We start from the raw sequence: 12,035 nt of genomic DNA, 5'->3' as shown, positions 1-12,035 counted from the left end.
TCACCTGAGGAAGGAGCAGTGCTCCGAAAGCTAGTGATTTGAAACAAACCTGTTGGACTTTAACCTGGTGTTGTAAGACTTCTTACTGAATTCATATCAGGGTTAAGGTGCTCACTATTAATTTCAGTTATAAAATATCTGCTAGTAGTTTATTGAAACATAATGCAGTTCTGAACACATCTGGAAATACTCTCATGGATGAGATGAAACATTATGTACAAAAACTTCAACTGAAGTTATCAACAAATACATGTTAATGTTTGGCTTTACTTAGGTTGAATCAGAGACTGAATGAAAACATGATTTCTATTGTGTGTTGTAACAATTTATTTGATCAACTAATTTTCCTAGTTTCCATTTTTCCGAGTGTGTGCACTGAAACACTAATTACAGAATGGGGTTTTGAACCTATGTAAAAAAACCTCTTCAGTCAGATAAATTTTAAATGGCATCCAATATGTACTTTACAAAGCTGCTGTTTTAAGCATATTTAATGTATTGTATCAACAGCCCACTGCAAGTAAACAAAAGTCAAAATTAATTGTTTTCAATTATCAAGAGACTCCAATATACCAAGGCTGTAAATCGATTCAACTGTTTTTATTTAATAAAACAATTGCAACAATAATTGGGTACTGATAAAGTCCTGACACCGAAACCCGGGAGAAAAGGTCATCAGAATTTTCCTTTAATCTTAAAAGGAAAATACTTACATTTGTATAGCCTGCCATAAACACAAGATGTGGCAAGTACTTTTCTTTCAAGTGTAGTCAAGTGTAGTCACTGTTGTAATGCAGGGTATGCAGGAACAAAATAGTGCATGTTGCATGAATATTCATCTGATAATGACCAGATAATCTATTTTGTAATGTTGATTCAGGGATAAATATTGGCCCTAACATTTATTCTATCAAACCTTCATGATCTTAAAAGAAAACTCGAGGAAATCTCCTCATAGCCTTCACTGTTTTGAAGAGAATTACACCAGCTTCTCCTGTCTATCCAAATGACTAATCCCCCATCCCTGGAACTAGTCTAATAAATATTTTCTGTACCTGCTGTAAAGCCTTCACAATCTTCCTGAAGTGTGGCACTTAGAATTGGACATTAATCTCTAGCTGGGGCCACACTAGTGATTTATATAAGTTCAGCCTACCTTCCTGGCCTTTGTCGTCTTATAAGATTCATAAGAAAGAAAAGCTAATGTAGCCCATTTGTCCTCTATTTCTAAAGCCCAGGATCCCATATGCTTTATTAACCATTGCTCTGCCCTAACACCTTCAAAGATTTATGTTTAAATAACTTCCAGGTCTTTCTCTTCTTGCATCCCATTTAAAACTGCACCATTCAACACTTAGTCTTTCCTAATTTTTCCATTAAATGCATCACTTCACACCTTTCTGTATTGAATTTCACCCACCAAAGCCCCAATTGCCATCTTTCTCACTGTTTAATACACTTCCACTTAAATAATCCAGTTTCAGAGCTCCGACAATTACTTAAAAAATAAATAATCAGCCTACTTTTAATTATCTGCAAAGTGATGGAAGTAATCATTAACAGTGACATCTAGAAAAAATTGGTTGTAAATAACTTGCTCATCGATGCTCAGTTTGAGTTTTGACAGGATCACTGGCTCCTGACTGCATTTTAGCCCTAACCCAAACATGGACAAGAGGGTCCAATTCCAGGGATGAGTGACTCCCCTTGACATTGAAACATCAAGAAGCCTTCCTAAAATTGAAGTCAATGGGCATCAAGGAAAAACTCTCCACCGGCTGATGTCATACTTAGCCCCAAAAGAAGATGGTAATGATTGTTGGGGCCACTCATCACAGACATTGCTATAGGAATTTCTCAGGGCAGTGTTCTAGCCCCAACCATCTTCATAAGCTTCAATGACCATTCCTCCATCGCAAGAGCAATGGGGATGTTTTCTGACAATTAAATAGTATACAACATCATTCATAACTTCTAAGATAATGAAACAACATTCAAGCTTGTGCTGTAAGTGCCACACAAAAGGAAGGCACTGACCAGCTCCAAGGGAAAGTAGAACTATCTCCCATGACGTTAATGGCATTACTATCACTGAATTCCGCACCATCCAAGTCCGTGGGACATCAATGAAAGGAAACCGAACTGGGCCAGCCAGATAAATACTGCAGTAACAAGAGCACGTCAGAGGTATTCTGTAGCAAGTGACACACCTTCTGATTCCTCAAAGCCTTCCTACCAAATGCAAAGCACAAATCAGGTGTGTGATGAAACACTCATTACCTGCCTGGATGAGCGCAACTCCAACAATACTGATGAAGTTCCACAACATCTAGGACAAAACAGCATACTTGATTGGCACCTCCTCCATCACTTAAACATTTACTCTCTCCACCAACATGGCTGCATTATGTACCATCTACAAGCTACACCACAGCAACTCGTCAATGCTTCAGTGACAGCACTTCCTGAACTTGTGATGTCTAATACTTAGAAAGTCAAGGGCAGTAGGCACATGTTCTCCTCCAAGTCGCATAACATTCGGACTTTGAAACATATTGCTATTCCTTGAGGTCAAAATCCTGGAACTTCCTACCTTTTCAGCACTGTGAACTACCTTCACCACACTGACTGCAGTGATTCAAGATGACTCACCACCACCTTCTCAAGGGTAAATAGTGATGGGCAGTCAATACTGGCTTTGCCAGTCACACTTACATCTCATGAATGAATTAAAAATGAGCATTCACAGTGACATAGGAAATGTAATAAATATTTGGTCCAATAATCCCAACCTTCTTTGATTAGGTCCCGTCTCTGCTTCTGTCATTTCAATGTAAACTATTACGATCCCGGACCAGACCCCAAAAGTGACTAGGATACTGGACAGAAACCCCAATATTTCATTTTAATTTTGTAAGACTGAGGAAAGAATACGTCACTCCAGGAGTGACACGGTAGCATTGTGGATAGCACAATTGCTTCACAGCTCCAGGGTCCAGGTTTGATTCTGGCTTGGGTCACTGTCTGTGCGGAGTCTGCACATTCTCCCCAAGTTTGCGTGGGTTTCCTCCGGGTGCTCCGGTTTCCTCCCACAGTCCAAAGATGTGCAGGTTAGGTGGATTGGCCATGATAAATTGTCCTTAGTGTCCAAAAGTTCCCTTAGGGGTGGGGTTACTGGGTTATGGGGATAGGGTGGAGGTGTTGACCTTGGGTAGGGTGCTCTTTCCAAGAGCCGGTGCAGACTCGATGGGCTGAATGGCCTCCTTCTGCACTGTAAATTCTATGATAATAGCGATATGGTACATTTTATTAACACTGTATTAAAATATCTTTAACATCACATAAGGAAATGGCTGACAATTACCCCTTAAACAATGCTAATCAATACGGTGACACAATATCCTTAACTGCCATCTTTATACGCACTCAAACAACAAAACCATCTCAACTCTCAATCCACTTCTAAATACAGTTAGCAACCCAGGTATACTTGCTAAAGAGATTTGTTTGAGACGGTTTTAAGAAATAGACTTGAATCCTGTCAGAACAATGCAGGATCTCTAGCTGAAGCTTTGACTTCCAATAACCAATTGAACAATCTCTACGTCTCTGCTAAAATTCCTGGTACTCTAGCTCCTCCCATCAGTTACCTCATCTTACCAAGCTGAACAATGTCTCCATTGTCTACTTCCCAGGAAACTCTCTTAATCCAAACACCGATCCATTAGCTCAAGCTTTTACAATGCTTCAATTGTACCTCTAACTCCCCAAAAGAGTAGCAGTCCTGCAAACCAGGATTTTTACAAACACTACTGCAGCAGTCATACACACATTAAGCCAGGTTTTTAACTCTTACTGCATCAAATACATATGATACAAAATATCAGAAATTCCTACATTCATCACAAAACATCAAATTCCAGCAACAGATCTTACCGTTCAGCAAAGCGCTTTATATTTTCTGCAATTGCCCTTTTCTGGTGGGTACAAAGATTGAAAGGAGCAGACATACAGAATTTGAAAGGTGGAGATAGACATGAGAGGAAGAGCAACAACAATTTGCATTCACATAGCATCTTTAACATCGGAAAATGTCCCAATTAAGGCACTTCATACTCGACATAATACAACAAAAAGTGAGATGAGCCAAAGAGCAAGAGAGTACAAGAGAAAAGATTGACGGGAGAGAGAAATAGGACAGATGGGTGTGTAGAAGAGATGGGTGTGTATGTGATAGAGAGAGAGTGTCAGAGAGAGAGGAGAGATAGGAGTTACACAGAGAGGTAAGACATGTATCCGTTTAAAAAAATGAATTCAATGGACATGGGCATCGCTGGATTGGCCAGGATTCATTGCCCATCCCTAATTTCCCTCAAGGATGTGGTGAGCCGCCTTCTTGAATTGCTGCAGGCTATGTGGTGTAGGTACACCCTCAATGCTGCTAGGGCAGGAGTTCCAAGATTTTGACCCGGCAACAGTGAAGGAATAGCAAAATATTTCCAAGTCAGGATGGCGTGTAGCTTGAGGGGAATTTCCAGGTGGTGGTGTTCTATGTATTTGTTGCCCTTGTCCTTCTAGGTGGATCTGGAAGTTGCTGTGTAAGGAACCTTGGTGAGTTCCAGAAGTGCATCTTGTAGATGCCACACACTGCTGCCACTGTGCATTGGTAGTGGAGGGGATATTGTTTGTCGACGGGCTTACAATCAAGCGGACTGCTTTGTCTTGGAAAATTCTTGATAGCCGTTGGCGCAGCACTCATCCAGGCAAATGGAAAATATTCCATCACACTCATGATTTGCGCCTCACAGATGATGAACAGGCTTTGAGGAGTCAGGAGGTGAGTTACTTGCTGCAGGACTCCTAGCCTCTGCCCTGCTCTTGTAGCCACAATATTGATATGGCCAGTCCAGTTCAATTTCTGGCCAATGGTAACCCCCATGAGGTTGATAGTCGGGAATTCAGGAATTATAATGCCATTGAATGTCAAGGGGCAGTGGTTAGATTTTCTCTCGATGAAGATGGTCATTGTCCGGATGTGTGACATGGATGATACTTGGCACATGTTAGTTCAAGCCTGCATATTGTTCAGGTCCTGCTGCATTTGGACATGGGCTATTTCAGTATCCAAGGAGCTGTGAATGGTGAACATTGGCCAATCATTTGCGAACAGCCCCACCTCTGACTTTATGATGGAAGGAAGGTCATTGGCGAAACAACTGAAGATGGTCGGGCCTGGGACACTATCCAGAGAGACTCTGCAGTAATGTTCTGGAGCTGAGATAATTGACCATCAACCACCTTCCTTTGTGCCAGGTATGACTCCAACCAGTGGAGAGTATTTCCCCCACTCCCAATGACTCCAGTTTTGCTAGGGCTTCTAGATGCCATACCCGATCAAATGGGCAAAGGTGGTCACTCTCACCTCATCTCTGGTGTTCAGCTCTTTTGTCCATGTTTGAAACAATGAGGTCAGGAGCTGAGTGATCCCAGTGGAAACCAAACTGAGCATCATTGAGCAGGTTATTGCGAAGCAAGTGCTGCTTGACAGTACTGTTGATGATTCTTCCCATCATTTTACTGATGATCAAGAGTAGACTGGTGGGGCAGTAATTTTTGATTTGTCCTGTCTTTTTTGACATATCTGGTCAATATGCCCCATTGTCAGGTAGATGTCAGCATTGTATCGATACTGAAACAGCTTGGCTAGGGTCCTGGCACGTTCTGGAGCAAACGTCTTCAGTATTATTACCGGAATATTGTCATGGCTCATAGCCGTTGCATATCCGGTGCCTTCAGCCATTTCTTGAAATCACGTGGAGTGAGCTGAATTGGATGAAGAATGACATCTGTGATGCAGAGGCAGCCAAGATGGGTCATCCATTCAGAATTCTGTCTGAAGATTGTTGCAAATGTATTTGCCTTAACTTTTCACTGATATGCCGGGTTCCCCCATCATTGACGATGGTGATATTTGTGGAGGCTCCTTCTCCAGTGAGTTGTTTAATTGTCCACCTCCATTTACGACTGGATATGGCAGGACTGCAGAGCTTAGATCTGATCCGTTGATTGTAGGATCGCTTAGGTCTGTCTGTCACATGCTGCTTACACTGTTTGGCAAGCAAGTAGTCCAGAGTTGCTGCTTCATCGTTTTTAGGTATGCCTGTTATTCTCTCCTGCATTCTTCATTGAAGCAAGGTTGATCCCCTGACTTCATGGTAATCATAGAGTGGGGGATATGCCAGACCATGAGGTTGCAGATTGTGGTTGAGTACAATTGTGCTTCTGCTGATGATCCTCAGAGCTTCTTGTGTTAATAGATCTATTTGAAATGCATTCCATTGAGCAAGGTAGTAGTTCCAAACAGCACAATGGAGGGTATCCCCAATTTGGAGATTGGACTTCATCTCCACAAGAATTGTGCGGTGGTCCCTCCTACTGATAATGTCATGGACAGATGCATCTGCGGCAGGCAGGTTGGTGATGATGAAGTCATGTAAGTTTTCCCTCTTGTTGGTTCGCTCACTACTTTCTGCAGACCCAATCTAGCAGTATGTCCTTTAGGACTTGGCCAGCTCATTCAATAGTGGTGTTACGAAGTTACTCTTGGCAATGGGAGAATGAAGTGTCTCCCTCACCCCCAACCCAGTGCATTCTTTGTCCGTTCAACATGGAGAAGTACTGATTAATCAGCTGAGGGGGCTCTGAGGGGGGGGGGGGGGGGTACGCTATGGGACAATCAGCAGGAGGTTTCCTTTCATGTTTACCTAATACCATGAAACGTCATGGGGTCCGGCGTTGATGCAAAGGACTCCCAGGGCAATCTCTTCCGACTGTATGCAGTGGACTCCCAGGGCAACTCTCTCCTGATTGTATACTACGGTGCTGCCACCTCTGCTGAGTCTTTCCTGTGGCTGGGACAGGACATTCCCAGGGGTGGTGATGGGGGTGACTGGAATTTTATCTGTAACATATGATTCAGTTAGTATGACTATGTCAGGCTGTTGCTTGGCTCGTTTGTAGGGCAGCACTCCCAAAAGCGCTCAGACGTTAAAGAAGGTATTTTCAGGATTGACAGGGTTTGCCCTAGTTACTTCCCATACCTCAGTAGGTCCATCCGGTTTCGCTCCTGATAGACCTTTTAGTGGTTTGAGAGAACTAAATGGCATGCTAGGCCATTTCAGAAGTCCATGGTGGGATTCAAACTCGGGTTCCCAGAGTAAATACTTTGGATCTCTGGATCATTAGTCAAGTGACAATACCACTGTGCCACCATCAACACAGGAAATTGAAACCTTCACACTGGTATAAATAAACAATACGCTTTTGATGTTGAAGCTAATGCAATGACTGTTTTTAGTGAGATAAGCTTAAAAAGAAATACTGGTCAAGACACTAGGCAGAACTGCCTGCCCTGCTTTGTTTTTGAATACCATGACAGTTTCTTTTGTGTCTGCTTGGAGTAACAAATGGACCTGATATGTATCTCCAACAGTGCTGCACTCCCTCAATATTGCATTGGGGTGTCACCCTCTGAAGCAAGATGTGAAACCACAACTTTCTGACTCAGATGGAAGAGTGCTATTATTGAGTGACAGAAGAACAGTTGAACAGGACACAAGAGATGCATGAGCAATAACTCTATAACTATCGAGTAATGTGGTGTGATGTTCATGCAACAATACTTTTTGATAAATATAACTTATTGCTCCCTAGAGGCTTCAATTTCAATCAATATGCTAGAAAGCATTTCTACAGTGCCAGAGAATCTACCATAAGACATGGGAGCAGAATTAGGCCATTCGGCCAATCGAGTCTGCTCCGACATTCAATCATGGCTGATATGTTTCTTATTCCCATTTGTCTGCCTTCTCCCCATAACCCCGGATACCCTTATTAATCAAGAACCTGTCTGCCTCTGTCTTAAAGACATTGAGTGATTTGGCCTCTGCAGCCTTCTGCAGCAATGAGTTCCACAGATTCACCACCCTCTGGCTGAAGAAATTCCTCATCTCTGTTTTAAAGGACGTCCCTTCAGTCTGAGGCTGTGCCCTTGGGTTCTAGTTTCAAAAGGGTTTCATCATTAAAAGCTTTTGCTGACTAGCTAGTTCAAACTTGTTTTCCATAAGCATCTGCTACTTGTAAGGTGAAGATCCTAATGGTTCTGAATTGCAAGATGGGTGGAGGTGTTGAGTTTGGGTAGGGTGCTCTTTCCAAGAGCCGGTGCAGACTCAAAGGGCCGAATGGCCTCCTTCTGCACTGTAAATTCAATGATAATCTATGATTAATCTAGGACAAAGGTTCGGCACAACATCGTGGGCTGAAGGGCCTGTTCTGTGCTGTATTTTCTATGTTCTATGTTCTATGTGAGGATGAATGATACAGCAAAGGAGGTCACTCAGTCCTATGAAACAACTGTTCAATTAGTTCCAATCCACAACACTTTTCCCATAGTTTAGCAAATTTTCTATTAAGTATATATTCAAATCCCATTTGGAAGTTACGACTGAATTTGGTCCACTGCCTTTTCAGGCAATGCATTACATAACCCCAAAATAGAACTTGAAGAGTTAATTTAAATGTTCATAAAGCATGTTCAATTAAGATCATTTCTTATCTGTTTGGGGTGGAATGCATCTTAAACAGGTCTTGGATTGCTATAAAAACTTTAAATTATATTGGGCACCAGGATAGTGTAACTGAGGGTATTCCAAAGATGCACTGGGGATGCCACACTGGCCCTACCCCCTGGATGTTCCCCCAGGAAAGGTGTGCATCGCAGCTGCAAAATTCATTTGGGCAACTACACTGCACTGGGAATCATCCGGCTGTATTACTTTTCACAGTAACTTCATTTGAAGCCTACTTGTGACAATAAGCGATTTTCATTCATTCATTCATTCATTAAAAGGATGAAAACTTCTTCCAACTTCTGGATAACTACAGATTCACACTGACCCCAAACAAGACCCCCACCCCACACACACCCATTATGCTGAACAGGACTCACCCAGCATTCCCAAAATCCCACGGGACTCCCCTGCCCCAGACTAGCTCCCCATGGGCACTTCTCACCCATCCCTTCCCCTAGGCCAAACTCCACATGCCGCCCTCACCCTACCATGGTCTGACTCGACCTAACCCCCCTTCCAAGGCATGACCCAAATCTGCCCCTCCCTGACTTTTTTTAGAGGCCTAATACAGCACTCAAATCCACCTACCCTCCCACCCCCCCCAGAGACCTGATCCAACTCCACAAACTCTACCCACTTACTGTTACCCAACCCCACAAACTCTACCCACTTACCTTATGCACTTAGCATTTCCCAGGCCTGAGAAGGACCTTTACACTTGGCTGGACCTTTAACGTACTTGGTTTATGGCAGCTGGTGCCATAAAAAAGGGGGCGTGGTCTCCTTTTATCTGACCGAGGTCCACCCGACGCTAGGCCCTGGGGATGCAATGCACTGCCTGGATCTTGCTTGGCCGGAGTCGGAAGTTAGGAGTGAAAAAAATTCAGATAAGAAAGTAGGAGTGGAGTGGCAATCCAACTGTGATTGCCACTCTGTGGAAGTTCAGGCCCATTATCTTTTGACTAGGTCATGTTTAAAACATGAGACTAGATTATGATTTTTATTTTATTGAAAGGTATTGTACAAGTGATATGCCAACTCACGTTTAAAATTACTATCCTAAAAATTTGGAAAGCAAGATTTCACAAATATTAACATTTTTGCCTTTGCTACTGAGGACGTGCTTTATTTTGATATTCAGTTATTTTTCATTTTTTCAAAACCTCTTCATACATGAAAAAATAGATTAAAAGAAATTGATCAATGCTTTTTTAAAAATAAGTGACTCCACAGAGACCCACCATATTAAGATTTGTTCATGGTTGTTGTAGTGATGTCAACATCAATTCCTTATCTGTTCCTTCTACCACTATCATTACCCAACTCACACTGCCCCCGTCCCATTCCCCACCACAACCAATTTCCTTAAATCCTGAAATGGCTAAATGTATTATTCAAACCAGTTTGGCATCTAATCCAGCGTTTTAGAACCCTGGAAAACCCATTAGGCACATTTTCCAGGACTTAATGGCTCAAAATCAGTTTCTCGGCCAATCTGAAGTTATAGTTCACTTTATGTAGAGCATCTCCTCATAGCAATAATGCAACAGAATATTCTTTTTTAACTAACCACATTTTTATAAAATATAGTGAATTTGTAAGGAAATGATAGAACAACATAGTAGTAAAAACAATTTTAGATTCATATCTTAATATATGCCTAAGCAGAAATTATAAAAAGCCATTTTTGTGCATGTTATGATTTTATTAGTTGTCGTACTAGATTGAATTGAAAAGCAACGATGTAGAAGTTTAACATGGCAAAGCTGTGCGATGAGTGACATGAATGGAACTATAAAAATTGGACACAACTTTTATTACAGTATCTTCACAATTGTACAATTACCTGGAGTTTTGTATGCAATTCTCATTAAATACAAACTGCAACACTTAACACGGAATTAGAAACAGCAGGAAGACAAGAGAATGAACCACATTAAAACTGCAAAAGTGAGAGTAAACAAACACTAAGAGAACAATGTCCTACACTAAGATTATGTTTTGCAAAATTCTCTTCTTAGCCTTCTTTGATTTGTATAACTTGCATGCATTTTACTTCGAAATGTTCAAGAATACACGTATGCTGTCCGTTTTTCTGTCTATCCCTATGTATTTTCCAGTATGCAACTTTTCAACTAAAAACAAAAACATCATAGAACAGTAAGACACTAACAGGACCACTGATGGTATTGGCTGTAGACAACTGGACTGTTATGAATGCATGCATTGATGGTATACAGCAATTTGATCAGATTAATCATCAGCATGGTCATTGTCAACCTATTCCATTCTTTGCAGGCCTTTCCTTTCTGCAAGCATGGTAAAGAAGGAAAGAAGTAAAATAACGGGTTAGTTTCACTGCAGTTTTCTATGCCGCCTTTCATTGGAAAAATACTCTAAGCACAGTCACCAGCAACATCAGAAATACTGAGTGCATATTGTATATACAGCCAGCAGTGCTGAACCATATACCTTTCTAAGACATCCTCATATGTAATAATAATTCAGAAATGCAAGTTTATTTTTCAATATTAGAAAATACCCTTGTATAATAAATGTAGCCAAGTAACTATAATTAATTACCTGTAACATCTGCATGCCAATCCCTTCTCTCAACCTATATGGTCTAATTACACCATCTTCATGAATAAATCGAGGTGGACGAAGACTCACAACATCTTCGGATGTTTCTGTAGCTCTGGCAAAAAGAAGGAAACATCTAAATAATGTGCAAAAACACAATTTTTACATATGAAAAATCTCCGAATATATTATAATTTCCAGCTGACAGCATTCATTCCAATAAAGTGCAATTTGCAAGGACAAACATTGGGGTGAACATTATTGACAGTTTGAAAAGTATATCTAATGCTTCACTTGGTGAACCTGTAAAAAACTGCTTTAGAAATTTCAATAATTGATGCAAAAGGTTTAAAGCATCCCTCGAAAACACACATTGTTGCCGACAACTGAGATGCAAGGAGAAAGGGGTAATATTATCCCATCAATTTTCTTCTGCCCATAATATAGACATGTGAACAGTACATGTATTATATCAATTTCAATCTGAGATCAGGAGAAAACTTCATTGTGGCCCAGGGTTGTTTAATATAATCATTTAAACTAAGTAAATAAGTAAAAGGTTATGTTGAGTTTTCCATGCTCACATCATACAACATCTTCTGATATCACCAGTGTAATCAGATGAACTCTGTTCATCTCAAGGGAGTAATATTTATACTGCCACATTTGGCTCCCTTATCCCAATGTCAGACATGAAGATCCATGAAAAACTGGGTCTACAACTGTATTCATAAAAGAAGGGAGATAGATTTAGATATGTAAATATTGTTCGATACCAGACTCTAAACTAAAATGTTTCAAATTAGCTGTATAGGAAAAACT

General features: G+C 41.0%; 1 protein-coding gene across 5 annotated transcripts in view; it reads right to left on the bottom strand.

Annotated features, from left to right (window-relative positions):
• Nucleotides 1–12,035, bottom strand: part of vps13a (vacuolar protein sorting 13 homolog A) — a 753,359-nt gene that overhangs the window by 72,446 nt on the left and 668,878 nt on the right. For 3 of the 5 annotated variants that reach the window (XM_072516625.1, XM_072516626.1, XM_072516627.1), the window contains one exon: nt 11,214–11,328. In XM_072516625.1, coding sequence (XP_072372726.1) covers nt 11,214–11,328 — 115 coding nt within the window. Of the gene's footprint in view, nt 1–10,314; nt 10,940–11,213; nt 11,329–12,035 lie in introns of those variants that run through there. The other 2 variants (XM_072516628.1, XM_072516629.1) reach the window with 2 other exon arrangements.

The sequence above is a fragment of the Scyliorhinus torazame genome, chromosome 9 (genome assembly GCF_047496885.1).
Source record: "Scyliorhinus torazame isolate Kashiwa2021f chromosome 9, sScyTor2.1, whole genome shotgun sequence".
Lineage (NCBI taxonomy): Eukaryota > Metazoa > Chordata > Chondrichthyes > Carcharhiniformes > Scyliorhinidae > Scyliorhinus > Scyliorhinus torazame.
This window is presented reverse-complemented; position numbering and strand designations above follow the sequence as displayed.